The 17,168-nt window shown below is 46.1% G+C and overlaps 1 protein-coding gene across 3 annotated transcripts in view; it reads right to left on the minus strand.

The window, feature by feature from the left end:
• Positions 1-17,168, minus strand: part of Tnr (tenascin R) — a 504,972-nt gene that overhangs the window by 77,519 nt on the left and 410,285 nt on the right. For 2 of the 3 annotated variants that reach the window (XR_001236464.1, XR_001236463.1), the window contains exons 20-23: positions 16,997-17,093; positions 12,846-13,007; positions 8,804-8,967; positions 4,464-7,960 (exon numbers count right to left, since the gene is read on the minus strand). Coding sequence is in view for 1 of the 3 variants with exons in the window: in XM_013520943.1 (XP_013376397.1) it covers positions 7,841-7,960; positions 8,804-8,967; positions 12,846-13,007; positions 16,997-17,093 (543 nt within the window). In the remaining 2 variants the exon portion in view is untranslated. Of the gene's footprint in view, positions 1-4,076; positions 7,961-8,803; positions 8,968-12,845; positions 13,008-16,996; positions 17,094-17,168 lie in introns of those variants that run through there. The other variant, XM_013520943.1, reaches the window with a different exon arrangement.

Here is a 17,168-nt window from a genome sequence, read left to right on the forward strand (position 1 = left end):
AGACACATACCATTCCTTTAGGATCTTTTATTAACGTATAGAAAATGTGTTTAAAAAAGGAACTATACAGAGGCTAAAAGCAACCAGGACTAAAAATACTAGTTAACAATGGTTAACAAGCAGAGATTCCAGTCTTTGAGCTACAGTGCCATGAAAGGGTGGGGCAGATTGGTTTTCCCTCTCCCTTGCTCTGTGTGGTTTTATTTTAGGTCATCAAAATGTGCATCACCTGAGGAGTTTGTACTCTTTTTTTCTTCTTGTTTTCTCCTTCCTTTAGACCTCGTTTAAAGTAAGTGCTTTTTCAAGTACATTGTAGCTACAAAGTCAGTCTTTGTTATTATTATTATTTTTTACCTGAAAGGCTGTTAAAGGTTAAAACGACAAACTCAAATTCAGAGGGACGGGAGGATTTGGTGTTTATGAGTTCTCAGAACAACAATCTAGATTCCACCAGGGTGAGTTTTCAGCTGCCTGGAGCTCCAGGTACTGACCTCCCTTAAAGTCACAGGACTTGTATAGGGTACCTGGGAATTCGTGTGGGCCTGGAGGGAATTAGGTTGGAAAAACTGAAAGGGTATAAATGACAGGCGGAGCCTACAGATTAAGAACAGACTCAGAGAGATTCTGAACCTTAGAGGTTTGTGAGAGCCTGGTCTGGGGCTAGGCCTCAGAGGGGACAGGTGGGAAGGGGTTGGTACAGGAGTGTTCAGTGGACTGACATTTTTGCAAGACTCTTGGCGCCTGCTGTGTCTCACATATGGTTGTCACCACTGTCCAAGCAACCCCTGCCCTGGAAAGGGACCACAGAAGGCAGAGTTTCCTCGTGGGAATATTCATTCTTCTTTGTATAAGCACTGTTTAACAACAAGCAAAAGAGGGTCACTTCTGAAATTTTGGCCTGGCAGCAGAGCCACCAAGTTACTGGGTAAGGATTGCTTTCTAAATCCCCCAAAGTAGCAAAGACACCCGAGACTGCGGCCAGCTGTTCTCACCGTGTCCACTGGGGATGTAAAGCAGGTGATGAGTGGGGCAAAGGAAACCAGGGCACAAATAAAAATAGTTTCTTTCCTGTCTTCCCCTGGCTTCATTTTTCAAAACATTTCCCAGAGATGCCTGTGCAGGGCCCCCTGAAGGTGTCTGTGTCTCTGGGAGTCTGGGAAGGGCTAGTCCAGATTTCTCGCAACTTGCTGATTTTGGCCTGAAAATTCGTGAGGTTTCTGCATTTGCCAACCAAACTTCCTGGTTTGAGTGTGTTCATGATATAAAATTTTCTTCCTGAATTCTAGAGTATATCAGTGCTCCAGGTGCTTGAGCCATGTTCATTCTGGGATTTCTCCCTCCTAGTCTTATCTATACTCAAGCCCCAGCTTGAGCAGCATGACTCTGGAAATCCCCACTCTCCCTATGTCAGAAAAGAGAGTCCTATGTTTCCATTAGAATGAAGTGGGAGAAACTGCGTTTGTGTCCTGGTCTTTATCTTTTTCTCCAAGCCTGTGGAGGACCCTTTCTTCTACCTCTCCAATTAAAAGAAAGAAAAAGAAAGAGCTGTCTGGATGTTTCTTACTTTTCCCAAAGGTGAAGTTGAGAGTTCCAGAATATGTGACCAAAGCAATGCAAGAATTCCCCTTTCTTGGGGCTGGGGATTTAGCTCAGCAGCACAGCTCCTGCCTGGCAAGCGCAAGGTGATGAGTTCGATTCCTGGTACCAGAAAAAAAAAACCAAAAAAAAAAAAAGAATTCCCCTTTCTTAAAGGAAAGAAAAAAGAGTGGCCCCAGAGGTGCCTTTGTGAGAACAGTGATAAAATCCAAGATATATTCACATGGCTTAATAAATACACGCAGAGGCAGCTTCATAAGTAGAAAAATCAAGGGATTTTGAATTAGGTAAAGAGATTCTAGGGCTGTCTTTAGTGGCTGTGTGACTTTGGGGTTGTCGCTGAAACTTTCTGTGCCTGCATTCTCTTTTCTGTTAAATGGTTAAATCTATGGTAAAGATTTAGTAAAATATGTTAAGCCGTTGGCACAGTATCTGGCAAGCAGTAGGTATACCATTGTACTATTTTTCCCAATCTTTCTCTAGAAGAAAAACAAATTAAAAGCTTACACCAGATCTGACCTTAGCCCCATTATTCATTGGCTGTGTGAAGCTGGGCAAGCTGCCTGTCCTGTCTTGGCCTCAGTTTACCTGAATTTGAAGTCAGGGCATTCTGTTCAGTGATCTCTAGAATTCCCTCTGGCTTGAAGGTTTGTTCCCAATGTTTGCCTCAGGGCCAGGAACAGATTAGTGTTCAGTGATGGGATGTTAAAAAAACATCACAGGGTTTCCCTGAGGGCTGCTAAATCAGCCAGAGAAAGAACGCAGTTCTCATCCGTGCATTCATTCACCGGCTGGCCTTGCACCTGGCCTGAGACTTAGGTGGCCCAGCTCTCCTGGGTGCACCGCTACTTTCTGGAGAAAGATACTGGCACTTCCTCACCTGTGCCCATGGTGCCATTGCCCAAGAGAGCTAACCTGGGCTGAAGGGTTAAGTGTTTCTGAACTGGGAATTTACCTCTAACCCAGCTCTCAGCCCAGGCAATAGGGGCTGTTTTATTACGTTAGTAGAGCGGGCCAAGTTTGTCTGAGGAACAAGAGCTCTGCTATTTGGATGCTCTGCAATAGCCTTATTAAGCTTGGGGAAGGAGGGAGGATTTCCTGTTTGGAAAAAATGCAACACTGTCCAAGGATCTTGAAGTTTGCCAAGGACATTTGGACAATGAAGTGCTGCAGGTGCAATGAAGTCATGTTTCAGGCCAGGCGTGACCTTGAAAAGTAAATCAGAAATGCTAGAGAGGACAAGTCAGGCTGTGACCACTGGCGGTGAAAAAGGGTGGCCCAGGCAGGATGGGCTGAACAAACAAAAGTCCCTTGGCTTCTTGTTTGGTACAGGAGGGCCTCTCTGGTGCCTTCATTTTTCCTTGGGGAAATGGGCAATGGATAGGCGCTCTGGTTGAGGCAGGAGGCCAGCGCTCAAGAAATAAACCTGGTACATTTGTTACGGCCACTCACACCTGATCTCGGCTTTCTTACTGTGGGAATGTTTGTAGAAGGCTTCCTTTTAATCTGCGATGATCCATCTGCTTCTTCTTTTGTTTAATTTTTAATTTTATTCTTCTTCCTAGCTGTTTTTCAAAGCTGAAGAATACAGGACTAGCTTAAGCAAAGCCAGTGTGGTTACAGTTAGCATGAACTGGAGTCATTGCTTCCAAATGGATCTCAAGCCACACCAATAAATTGGAATAAATACTAGAGTTATTTTCCATACTTGCTTTTGGAAGTTTTCATTTCATCTGTGAGCTCTCATTTGGCCTGGTGGTGTCAACATGCTCCAGCGTTACTGAGGAGGAGAACACTCACACACATAGGACGGGCTGGGTTAAGGAAGGTGCAAAGGTGTGGAGAAGGAGTTAACCAGAGATCCACAGGAATGTGATCAAAGGACCTGCAGCCTGCAGCTAGAGAGGGGCAGCCCCTGGAAGCCAGGCCTGTGACTCACACTTCCGCAGAAGACAGAACATCTCTGTCATCATCGCCGGCCTTAAACAGGGGAAGGGGATGGAAAAAAAAGTGGTAGCAAGACATAGCATGTCCAGGTACAACTTTCCTATAATGAATGTGATCCATACGCATATCTAAATTGTGCCGGTAAACTTAACAAAAGAAAGAAAAAGGGACCACGTAGGAAGATTAGGCAGGGTGGAGATGCAGCCTTGATGAATCTGGATGAGAAGCAGATCAACAAAACTTATAGAGGTCACCAAGACCCTTCTTATAGCCATGGCAAATTTGAGGCAAGTGTGAAAACAAGTGATCCTACCTCTTGTGGGATTATTGAAATTGAACTGGGCTTCAGTCTTTTCAAGTTCCCTTATCAAAATTTTAAGAGTGGACAGCGAAATGCAAATAGAGCTGGAAAGTGATTCCTCCACACCCCCCCCCCCCCCCCCCCCCCCCCGCTGCTTTGGAAGGAAAGAAATGGAACTACGGAATTAGAATGAATAGGAGTTCAGGGATAAGAAAGCAAGGAACAGAAGATCACACAGCCTGGGTAAGCGGTCTCTTCTTTCCTGAAATTCTGGGTGGAGGGAGGAAGGGAGAGAGGGAGCTGGGGAGGGAAGGAGGAAGTGAAGGGGGAGGGCCAGGGAGAGACAGGTCCATGCCCAGCAGCATTTGTAAATCCCAGACACTAGCCAGTCTCTTCAAGCCCCGACGCTGGTGTATCCACTGTTCTCGCAGGTTCCATTTTTATTTCTCCAGAGAAGAGGACAGAGAGGAACTCAGACCCTTTCTCAATGGATGCTTTAAGAACAGGTCTTTAAAATATTCTATAATGACCTTTGTCCCTTAATTTATAGCTCTGCTCTTGGACTCGATATTAAAAGTAAAAACGTGTTTAGGATTGCTTGGTTTGGCATGGGACTCACCGGTAACCGTGGTCCTTTGAGCTTGACTTTGAAACAGCAGTTTGTAGTGCACAGGGAGCTAGGCGGTTCCCATGGAGAAGGAGCAAGGTGTCTGACGGTCATCACTTCATGAGTAGTGGAGTTGGGTTGGTGGTAGGTGTCTGTACTGTTCATTTAAAGCTTCATGGAAGTTTACTCTTCATCTCTTTGCTGTTCTTTTACATCTGTCCATTTTACAGCTTTATCTCCCATACAGATCAGTCCTGATTCTTTGTTTGCAACAAGGTCTCCTAGAAACCAGGAGAGGCCAGCTGTTGTTTCCCCTGGGTCTCTGGAGGCGTTGTGTGCGCCACCTTGTGGTCGCTTTTAGTAAGTCCCCTCTGCATTTATTAAATCTGTCCTAAGGGCCACCACTCCCCTAAACATTGTCCTTCCTGATTCCCCACCTTTACAACTGACTCCTTTCTCCAGAAGCAACCATGGAGAATATGAATTGGATACATTGGAAACAATCCTCATGTGATAGGCAACACAAAAAGGATAAACTGCTTGGGCCTGGCAGTGAGTCTACTCACTGGAAGTTGGTTTTGATCTTTTGGGTACTGTTGTTTTGTTGGTATAAGTATACATTCCAATATGTCTTCATCAGACTGCCTTTATGGCAGGCTCCGCTGCTTTTCCTTCCCAGTCGCTATGGGCCCCTTTGGTGTCCTTGCATCTCTCTGACATCCTCCCCTGGGAAAGCACAGGTGCTTGCAGGGACAGAGTAAGGGAGCATCATCTAAGAAGCTCAGTGTAGAAGTGAGTGCCTCTGGTTAAGACGCTTTGAGTCAACTTGACCATGGGTCTTGGCAAGACAGAAGACCAGTCTCCTAAAAATAGCTTAAAAAAGGAAAAAACAACAGCAACAAAAACAACAAAAAACACCTCAGGAGAAAAGTACTTCACCTAACAAAAAGAAGCTACAATCTTTTTATAGAGTGTTGGGTGAGCTGATCTTTGAAGTTCCTTTCTTGCTTTAAAATGCTCTAAAATGCAACTAGCGAATGTTGCTGATACTATTTATAAAAATGCTCCACGGGGTAAAATGGTTCCAGGGAAAGGCAGGCTTTGGTTTCCACTGATGTTTCTTGACTTTCACCTGAACTGATGGCATCCAATTGTGTTCTGTTTCAGTTCTGTTGATGAGGCGGGCTGTCCTAGCACACTCAGGTCCCTGGCACGGTTCAGCCTCTTACTTGGCATTGTCTTTTCTGGTGTGTGTGTGTGTGTGTGTGTGTGTGTGTGTGTTACTTCTGACTTTTGAATCAATTTCACTTTCCCTCCTTCTTTCCTTCTGTTCTTTCCACATATGACCTAATTGAGTTCTCTCATGAATGCACATTTCTATTCAGATTTTCATTTCATGGACCAGCATTACTGATGTTAAAACTGAAGGAGAAATTAGAATTATTTTGGTCTAATCTCTCACCCAAAAGGCAAGGATACTGAGGCCAAGAGAGGAGAAATGACCGCCCAAAGTCACACAGCTGCATAACAGTGGAGTTCCTCATTCAGTACGCTTCCTTCTTTTCACGCTTGTCCCAGTCTCTAGCTAAACCTTATTTAATCTACAGGCTTCTCTTTCTTCTTCTTTTTTCTAGTTGTTTTGAAGACTACTGTGAACTGAAAAATAAAAGGGCCGCCTACTCCTTTCGATCCAGGCATGTGGTAGATGAAGTCTTTCTGGAAACTACTAAAGAGAGGGTCCCTAAGAACATGGCAGGCTGATTGTATCCTCACACCCCCAAAAGCACAATTGACAGTCTAAGGGGCTATCCCTTCTTGGTGTTAAAGCTTGTTCAGAGGGTGGATGTTTCTATGAGGAAATCACCAATCTCAGGCTTGTCTAGTCACTGGTTGGCAAAGGCACAGGTGCCCCAGTTTGGCAAACACGGTCCCTACAGGAAATAGAACAGGAGTCCTGGGGAGTGGGAGAAGAAAGGGAAGCGGTAGGTGCGGGCCCTGGGCTTGAATCCGGACAGTTCCTGCAGGATGGTTGCAGCTGGCATTTGATTTGGAGGAGAAGTTGAAAGGTCACGGGCTTAAAAATCCAATCATGCGCCGGTGGAGACAGCACATCTCATAACACGGGGGACAGACCCACAGGCCTCCCCCTTTCACCTTTGGGTTTCTAGATGTAATTTCCTCCAGCACTTTTCATTTTCCCTTTCGAAAGCAGAATAATAAAAGAAGATGGAGAAAGGCTTCTCATGATCTCACCTCATTAAAGGGTCATTTCTGTTTCCCACAGGACCAAATTTTTTTTTAAAAAACCCCAAAGCAAATATTCCATCTCTGCCCAGGACTATTAATAAGAAAATGGATTGCTGGTCATATAACTTCTTCTTCTGACTCTTATTACGCCACATACACCAAGAAGAGTCTGGCTGATGACAGAAATAAGGCCTTTAGTTTGCAAGTTCAGGAAAATAACCCATGACAAAGCAGAACAGTAATGGTAAAAATGGAACCAGGCAAGATCTCTGTTTTCCATGGGACTTGTAATCTCTGTGGCAGGTGCCCTTATTTCCGCTGCTTCTGTCTTTCCCTCAGAGCTTGACCCTGAGTGCTACCGACATCTTCCTCTCCCACCCCCAAGAAAGTTACTGTCTGACTGCCCTGAGGGAGGGGAAGCGGCTTGAGACCCACAAGGACGAAGAAACCCCTGTATAACCCAGGTCTGGCAGCAGGCAACATCCTGGGAACTAGATTTCAGAACAGCATAGGGGCGATGAGATTGTAGGCTCTAAGGTACAATGAAATTAGACAAAGGTTAGAGCATGGCTGGAAAAAAGGCCACTGCTCTGGGAAGGTACGAATGTCAGAAACGAGAACTTTGGCCCAGTCCAAAGGACGTGGGCCATTGCGACAGGGTGTGGTCGATTTTTTCCCTCTCTGGGGTGTTGTTAGCTGGATTCTTTTGCTAAGACTTGTTCTCTGAGCTTGTGTGACTACCTGATCATCAAGGGCTATGACCAGATTAGCGACACCTGGAAGGCAGAGGCATCTCGAGAGGGTAGAAAAGAGAAGGTGTGCACCTATCACCCTAACAATTGTACTCCATGACTTGTCTTTGAATCAGTTATTTAAGCGAATGTCCCATTTTTCCTCCTTGGCGGGAAAGGAGGGGAATGTTAGGGATGACAGGCTAGGAGGGAGAGTGCAGTGTTGGGGCCAGGATCCCAGCAGCGGAAGCTACAGCGGACAGTAATCAGCTGACCGCTGCTACAGCCCTGCTTCCTTCAGATACCCTTCACGTGTTGCAAAGCACATTGCTATCACCCTCCCCCCTTGTATAATATTATAAAATACAAACAAAGGACAGAAAAATCGTTTGGCTTGCGACTGCCCGCTGCTCAGAACTGCAAGGCCCGCCGTTTCCTTCCTGACGAGAGGCGGTGGTTATAGGGTCGCATCTTCATTTCCACAAAGGGGATGGAGAACTCGTGGCCTTTCCAGTGGTACCAGTTGATCCCCTGGGCATGAGACAGATAAACATATCAGCCCACTCTTCCCTGTCCTTGGGACACCCTACTTGAAAGGAAGGGAAGTGATGCGAATAGGCAACCAAGACGTAGGTTTCACCACTTTAGTTAGCAAGTAGCTTCATGGCTGAGTCCCCATTAAAGGGAAAGGAGCAGAGTCTTTGTCTGGCTTTCCCCCCAAATGTTCCTGTGTCCTGGATCTTTATTGCAGGTCCCTCCTCATCGCCAGTTGCGTGTTTTTGGCGTTCAGGAATTGTGCATGAAGAGAACATTTGCTCACCCTGATGGGAGACTCAGGTGGTCTCTCCCTGGGGGGACTGACCAGCTGGTTTTGCCCAGAGCTGAGGACTTTCCCTAAGGCCTTTCGGTGTCAAAGCCAGGAAAGTTTCAGTTGGTCCAGCTGGCTCCCTGTTATCCAGCCTCGCCTGTGGACTTGCAGTCTGGGCAAAGACAGTCCAGCTCACGGGCATTTCTGATATCTCTGCCTGGGGCCCTTAGGATGAAGTGGAGCCTTTGAAGCTGTTTCTAAAATTGATAAGCTCTTCCCATGAGGAAACAGAAAGGAAGCTGTCTGGTCATCAAGGGCTGTCCTAGTGAGTCCTTGCGCCTTCCCAGAGGAAAGGAAGGAGTGCCTGGACCTTCCTTTGGTTTCTACTCTACGCGGTCCCTATCCCAGTATCTGTTTCACTTTTCTTTTTATAATAATAATCTTTTCCAAGAATCTAAATATTTCTTTTGAAAGAGAAATGTAGGACCCACATGTGCATTGAAATCAAGCTGGGGCCATGGGTGCTGAGCTCTGAGTCACTCCCAGCGCAGCAGACTGCCACCTACCTGGCTGTGCCTGGATTCCCCGTACTTCCCATTGAGGTTGGTCCGGTGGCAGTTCTTATACCACCAAGCGCCCTTGTATGACATGGCACAGTTAGTAACAGCAATATCATTGTCCCTGTCCTCCGTGGAGAAAGGCCGTCCCTGGTGATAGCTGAGGGAGTCTCCTGCAAAAAAGAACATGCGTGAAGCTGTGCTATTTCCCTGTCCTTCCAGGACTTTTTGGACATTTGACTACTCTCAGGGAACCTGGGTTCAACACGCGGAACCTTTGCCTATTCTCCTGCTCCCACTCAATCCCTTGCCTGGCTGTTTCTCTACTTTATCCCCAGTGTCACTACCTCAGGCTTCTCTCTCCAACTGCTCCTCATCCCATGACCTTTTGCCCAGAATCCTGTCCACACAGTCCCATGTCAACCTCCTGTCTTTTTCCTCCAGGCCTGGGTGGGGACACAGAACACCCATGGTCCCATTTGCCTCAGGGCTGAGCCAAGCTGACTGGGACCCTTCAGGTTTGGCCTGGCTTTCACCAGTCCCGATCAGACCATATCCTGAAACCCACATTCAGAACTTGGTGGTGCCTGTGAGGAGGGACACTATCAAATTACATTTCCATTCTATGGGGAAAAGGGGTAAAGAAAAAAATCACCTATGTCAAAGGAGAATGGGCTTGGAAATGGGCTGCATCTTGAGAAAGCAAGGGTTCATGGCTACTCTCATGGAATACCTGAGGGACTATTAAAGAAAGCATTAATAAACTCTGGAGAGGTGTGAGGATTGGTATGTAGAGACTGTTAAGAGAAATATTTTGGCAAGGAGGGTAAAAAATCACCTAAATATTAGAGCTGTTTTCAAGTGGTAGATGTTGCTGAGAACCATGGTGAGATTTCTGTTCTCAGAGGCAAACAGGCCTGGTGCTGTCCCTGCTGAGAATACTGCACAGGAAGCTTGTATGAATGGAGCATTTAAGGTAAAGGATTAGGCCATCGTTCCTTTATAAGGACCAGTGCAACTTGTGGCAGGATTTTTGGCTAGGGATATAGTGACAGGGGCTCATGCTATTTATTAAAGTGACTTTGAACGTGTCTGAGGTTATTTTGTGCTAGAGGAGACCTAGTTCTGGTTAGCTGGTTTTGGAGTTCTGACCACAGTGGCCGCTCAGTTCCTCCAGCTCATGGACCACAGCTCAACCCTTGGCTGGTCAGTCATCATTTTATAGGGAAATCTGACCCCTGGGCCCCTAAGGGAGCAATCGTTGTACGTCTTCCGTTCTCTTCATCTTCTCCTTCTGGTCTCCAGGATTCAGATTTTTTCTCCATCTAGAACTAATCCTACCCTCTGCACCTCATTCTCCACTTTTCCCCATCCTGGAAAAGACAGAAATGATTTCTTACCCTTCCCCTATTTAAAAATACAAAACACTTTCACCTCCTCTTTGCTTTAACTCATGTTTACATCCGTTATGTTACAGATTCTTGGGTTAATCCTGCTCTCTAGTAACACTTCCTTTAACCACCAGTTCCTTACTGTGCTATCTCCACTCCCACATTCCCATCTTCTCCTCCCTGCTTATCCCTCTGTGGTCTGGAGTTTGTCCTCAGTGCTCTCCTGGAGCGAGTCTCTCCAGTTCCCACTTAGATACTGCCTGCTGCTGTCTTCGTGCCCTCCTTCCCCATGGCTGCCTCACCTATTCAGCACGTTTTCACCAAGTCCTTGTTTCTTCTTGTTGAACCACATTCAGATTTACCTCTTTCTCCTAATCCCCGCATGAGTCAAGGCTCCTATTTTCCCCTTTCAGGATCAGTGTAGCAGCCAACACCTAGTTCTTCTGTTCTCTCAGATTTACTTCATCCTATTTAGGGCTGTCCCACTGCTCTTCCTCAAACCCCACTTCTACTGTAGCCCTCAGCCCTTACAAGGGCACCTCTTGCCCACCACGCTAAGACTGACTTTCTCTGCTCTCTCAGGCTGAAGGCTTGTCAGGCTCTGGCTCCCCCTCCTCCACCAACTTCTTCCATTCCTCTGAGCTTCTACTCTGCTTGGGACAGGCACACCTGTCACAGCCTCCTCCTTTCAGAGGAGCTCCTCCTTCTGCTGCTGCTCATCAGGGGATGCTGTCCTCACCGCTTGGGTCTGTCAAATGCAGTTGCCATGATGGTGCCTTCCTCAACTGCCAGACCCCCTTCTCCAAGTATCTCTTAAACAGAGTGAGTACTATTTATTGTGTAGTGACTTCCTAACTGTTTTTTTTTTTTTTTTAACTACTGGTTTAGTTCTTAAAAGGCCACATTGTGTGTTTTTTTGAGTCCCCACAACTCACACAGTAACCCTTTAGGACTTGCTCAACAACCTCTTATTGATAACCCGATTTGGAATGTTCAGTTCTAACTCAAGTACAGTCCTACCTAGAGACTTGCCTTGAGAAAGGGGAGTAGAAGCAGGAGTTGAACGAGACTGGAGGGCCTGGGATAGTGTCCTGCTAGTGGGGCCAGTAATTCTTCAGCAAGAAGTAAAGATAAGGGCCAGGGAACTGGGTAATATTAAAAATGCCAGACAGAGAAGGGGCCAGTCCTCCCTGGAAATCCGCTGGTCTAGAAAGAACCACCACTGTATGGAGCTGCCTAGAGAGGGATGAAGCCTAAATAGGCTGACTTTTTAATCTCCTGATGCACTAAACATTCAAGATGAAGAAGAATCATAATCAACGTTTAATGCCCAGCCACGATCTCGGGAGAATTTGCCTCTGACACATACGAGTTAAATTCAGCCCCACAGTTCTGCGTTCTGTGGGGACTTGCAGGGGGCAGGGCTAGAACAGAGGTAGCAGGGCCAGGCCTCATCTAGATAAAACATGGGCTTGGGGTGGGAGGAAGAAGAGGGAAGAAGAGGAAAATGCAGGGAAGAGGGAGCGTTTGCTCCTTTTCCTGTAGGAGAAATAAGAATGGCTTTTCCACAGGCACAATTCTAATGCTGGTGAGTGAATAGCATCTGGTTATTTTTGAAATATAGTCTGATATCTTGTTTAGTGCGTCCATTTGAATAGCTATTTTATGCTCAAAAAGTGACAAATTGGACCTTTTGTTGGGCTCCTCAGGCTCATCTGATTGCCATTGCTAATGATCTCCAGTACGAACAATGACAGAGAGAGTGTGTCTTTTAAGTAACAATACTGGGCTGAGAAGAGAAATAATTGAGCAGATGCGGTCATTGGAGGGGCAACCCCTTGAACGCTCTTCTTAATTCCAAGAGGTATCAGAATGTTGCTAAATTTAAACACCAGTCCTTAGCCCTAAAATTGGAGTTAATGAAAGGCCAATAAGTCCATGTACCAAACAGTAGAATATTTGGCACCTCACACTTTATGAAAAGTATCGTAGTACAGCACATGAAACAGACTGGCAAAGCCTGAGAAGCAGCCTGCATCTTATGTGTCCGTAGAACGAAATGCCGCAGAGCTTACAGAGAGGGCTGCTCTGCTTGTAGAGATGACATAAAGAGAACCTGGTCGTGCACATGGTTCTCTGGGAGGCCTGAGAAGCACAGCAAGGGGCACTTAAGCGATGTCTTTGCTCCTTGACGGGGTGTTATCATGACTGCTGTTGGTGGGGGTGGGGAGGAAGCCTCCCAGGGAATGGAGATCTGTGCTATTTTCACCAGTTCAAAGATAGTTTCCTAGATGCCATTGCAGGTAGGTTTTTTCCTAGGTGAGAGATGGTTCTGTTCCCTCTGGATGAGAGAACATATTGATTAATTGAGATGAGAAAAACAATCCTTTGTTCTCCTCATGACACTTTCTTTTTTTTTTTAAACTTTAAAAGCCTTTCATGGCATGTATTTATCTTACTATTCTGTGAAGTGAGACACACATTACCATAACAGTTCTCCAGATGAAGAAACTAAAGTCCTGAGAAAGTGACTTTAGGTGGCGTAAGCAGCTAGCTGAGAGCTCATGGGCTGTGGACCCTGCTGCTTCCTGCTGCAGCATCCCTGGTGCCTGGTGGCCTGCTGTGTGCCACTGCCCTCAGTGTGCTCAGGGCCCAGGTACCTGCAGTGCCGTTGTAGCTTCCTATGCGGAGTTTGTACAGGCTCCTGCTGTCTTCCACAGAGAACTTGTCGTAATGGGCATAGGCGGCCTCCTGCCCATCCCGCATGTCCACGCGCAGCTCATAACGGCCCTGGGCTGTGATCCTGTGGATGTTGTCCAGCCCTGTGGGGAAGAGCAGAGGCTGTGCTGATCCTGGCCCGGCAGCGTGGGGGATGCAGGGAAGATTGGCTGCATCCCTGAAACAGATACTGAGGGAAGAGGATTGCTTTTGCCCCCCACCCCTTCTCAGGCTATTTTCAAACAGCCTTTGACAGGCTCTGCACTTCCTGCTGCAAAGAGGCTTCCAGATCCGCTGATGAGTGTCACCTCAGACGGCTTGGGTCCTCATCTCTAGTCTTGATCTAGTAACTGACAAACCCTGAGCCTGAGGTTCCCTGGTCCTTGCCCCTGCTACCTTCTGTGCCAAGTCATGGGATGGGTAGGAAACAACAAGTAGCATTGTGGGTGTGAGTCTTAGTGGGAAAAAGCAAGACACAGAAACACTGGAGGAGTTCAGAGCACCCTGACTATGTGGACATCTTAGCATTTCCTAAGAGTCTGCAAAGGAGGTTCTACATCTTTCATTACACTACCTCTCCTGTCTGCCTCTAGTCCTCTTGGGGCTCCCAGAGCCAGGTCAGAGAATATGGATAGTCCCGGGTTTATGGTGATTCAGCTTCTGATCTTCTGACTACACAATGGTGTGAAAGCCATTCACCTTTAGTGGAAACTGCACTTGGAGCTTTGACTTTTGATCTCCTCCTAGGTGGTGATTTGCTGTGTGATGCTCTCTCCTGATGCTGAGCAGAGGCGTGAGCACAGCTGACAGCCAGTTGTGTGGTCACGATGATAAACAACCCCTACTCTACAATGTACTACAAGTACGCTGCTAAGCCGGAAGCTCGGCAGGGAAGGTGTATTAAATACATTTTGTGCTTCAAAAAATTTTCAACTCAGGATAGGTTTATCAGGTTGTAACTCCTGTCATAAGTTGAGGGTCTAATCTGCCTGCCACATCTTGCACTGCTGCCTCTTCAAAGGTCTTCCAGCCAGTGATCCTGCACTCACATGCCCTCTCTTTGGCCTCTAAGCATCCCAGGCTTTGGGCTAACTGATTCTTTAAAGATGGAAACCCTTGCAAGTTTGGAGATTGGGTGGAGCCCAGATGCCCTTTGGTGATATTTTCCCTAATGTTTTCTTGCTCCCTTCCTCTGAGGATCTCTGATTTTTGACCTACTTGCCCAAACTCTGAACCATAGTGATCTCTGAATCTCCCTGATTTCTATCTGCCTACTGAAGTGGGATTCTCTTGCTTCACTGTGACATCTAATATTCATTCTGGTGTGTCATGATTTAGAATCAGAGAATTGCAGAGGTGGGGCAGGGGATGACAGTCACTTAATCCTTTCCTTCCTCCACTCCTTGGGGCAGACCTTGGTCAGTGTCTGCTGTGGGGTTCAAAAGTCTGGCCTTCTTGCTCCAGTAGGCACTGACTTTCAGGAGCAGTTCATGCTCCAGAGCTTCCCCTGGGATGAGAGTGAAGTGAGTCTCCATCCAAAGCTCATTTTGAATAGCTTTTCTGGCTCTATCCTGCCTCTGTTCTCCTTCTCATAGCACCCCATCCTTGTAATAACCCACTGGAACACGAACTCTCCCCATTAAGTAATTGAACAAGAATCTCTGCTCAGAATCTGTTTCTAAGGAACTCAACTTAGGACATAACCCTCAGGTAATAGAAATATCTCCAACCTGAGTACTGCGGCCAAACTACACATCCCTTGGCCTCACCTCTACTCAAAAGCCCTCACTGGTTCTTTATTACACCACCAAGACCTCTCTTTCTGATTTTTAAGTGCCATAACATGCCTTCATTCAATACACTCGATCTCATTTTTCTCCTGAATTGTCCCAGCCCTGTGGCTGGATGGGTTTCCCACCCGCCCCCAGTCTGCATGTGTCGGAAGAATTCCTGCTTTCTCTCCTCCATTCTTCTGACTCATCGCTCAGTGCCTTTCTATGAATTTGCTGTTTTTCCTCTGAATCTCTGTGAACTTTTTAATGTCAGTTCACAGGTTAGCACAATGTTTCCCAGTGTGGGGGAGTCTCAGATGATATCAGAAATGTGCTGGAATAAGGCACTAAATGACCTTGAACACATAGGGAGAAAGATACTTCCAAATTTTACCTCAGTCTTTCTTAGTAGATGAAGAAACGTCCTCTCACATCCTAGCCTCAACTCACAGCCTAAGCTCAGTTTAAGTATTTGTGGTTTGTTTAACACACAGGACTATCTGATCTCCATTTTAACCACTGTCAGCAGCAACAACAATAGGCTGTATTTAGGTGTCATTTAATACTATTAATATTATTTCATTTTATTGTATTTATTTTTGCGGCTTCCTTTTTATGGCATGTGATAACTAGCATTTTTGGCAATGCTAGAAAATTTCCTTAAGAATAGATTTAATTTAGGTGTTTATTAGATAAAAAGCAGTATATAGAAAATTTGAGTGCTTGATAGTTTATATATTTCACAAATATGACACAAACTGTGAAATTGGTACATAGTGGCTTAGGTTTAGGACAGAGGTTTCCATTTGCTATGGATACACTGATTCATGTGCATTTCCCCTACCTTCCACACTGCAATTGCTTTAAAGGTAAACATATATTCCTATTTGTTTGACTCCTCTCTCAATATGTTCATATGGCTTTTACCTGTTATTTTTATTGCCTACACTGGCAAACACAGATTTAGTTTGTAATAGGTACTCAGTAAATTCTTATCATTGCTTGATTGAGATTTGCTCTTTAAGTACTAACCATCCTCCAGGCATTGGAACAGGCGATACAGCTAAAAGAGGAATGTGATGTGGTCCTGGAAGAAGCTTATGTAGTCCAGAGAGAGGAAGTAACATAGGCACTATGACTTGGGCCACAAAAGAGGATGGGGCAATCCTCCCTGGGCAACAGTGAGAGAAATGGTTAGGACAGATTCTCTGAAGGTAGAAAAGTTTAGCTTAGCCCTTGGCTATATGCAGATGGATACTGTGGTAGATAGGGCTGGGGGCTGGTTGAGACAGTGTTCCTTACAGGAACCTCAGGGCTTCTGTGAGTTTGTTTGGAACTTGGTGTTGGGGAGGAGAGGAGGAGGAGCGGGTGAGGTGCTTAGGCTGTAAAGGGAGAGGAGAAAGGTCTTGTATCTTCGCCAAGGTGTTTGGTGTTCACAGTGGTAATGAAGAGTCCTTGAAAGACTTTACAGAGATGATCCACCCTTGCTTAACTACGGGGTGTGAGGGAGATCACTGTAGTGGCTGTGTGGACCGTGTGCCAGCCTGGGAGGCTGGGAGGCCAGTGAAGGACTTGTTAGCTGGGCATCCAGGAGAAGACTGTGAGGCTTGGACTAAATGGTGGCAGGGGAAGTGGAAAGTAGAGCGCAATACATAACATGATTATTTGCTTTTTATTCTGCACCCCCTTCATTAACTGCTATGAAAATATAACCAAGAGGAAGAGGTAGATAATCATACATACACAGCTTTCTGGATTGGTGCCACTGCCACGTGGCTGGCTTGGACATATGTTAACCTTCTCATTCCAGTTCAGTTCTCCATTGAAACCTGCTGTTGTGTCAGACCTCTAGGAAACTGTTAATTGCCTCTAAAGATAACTTGCTTCTCCCCTTTCCTTCTCACACCAGGTAGTAACATTTTCCAGGGAACGGAGCAGAGGTACTGGCTTCCTTTCTCTCTTGACCTGCATGCTGGCTGATTCCTGGCTCTGGAGAGGAGGCCAGCCTGCGCATTACTCCTCACCCCCACTTCCCCTGCCCAGCAGCTCACTGCCTTTGGACCTGCTTCATGTCGAGACCCATCACCATAAGACTATTAATGAGGATGGGAAGAGACAGAGCAAAGAGGAAAACACAACCATAAGATAAAAACAGATCAATAGTGGAGCCCAACAGAGCAAGAGGCACTGAAAGCAATTCACAAACTGTCAACTTCTCAATGGACAGGAGGTTTCTGATAATCTCAGACAAACACAGAAAGGAAAGAGGTGGACCAAAAGCCAGAACTGCACAGCAACGGAAAGCAAAAAGCAGGTGTTACCTAACCAAAACTCATCCTCCAGGTTTCCGAAGCCAATGCGGTAATCAGCCCATTTCCGGAAGAAATCAGTTTGGCCATTCTGACGCCTCTGGAATACCTGTGAAGAGAAGAGGGGAGAATGAGAAGAGGCTGAGAAAAATAAACTGCAATGACTAGAATTGATATAATTGCA

The sequence above is a fragment of the Chinchilla lanigera genome, unplaced genomic scaffold, assembly GCF_000276665.1.
Source record: "Chinchilla lanigera isolate Chin_1 unplaced genomic scaffold, ChiLan1.0 scaffold00005, whole genome shotgun sequence".
Taxonomy (NCBI): domain Eukaryota; kingdom Metazoa; phylum Chordata; class Mammalia; order Rodentia; family Chinchillidae; genus Chinchilla; species Chinchilla lanigera.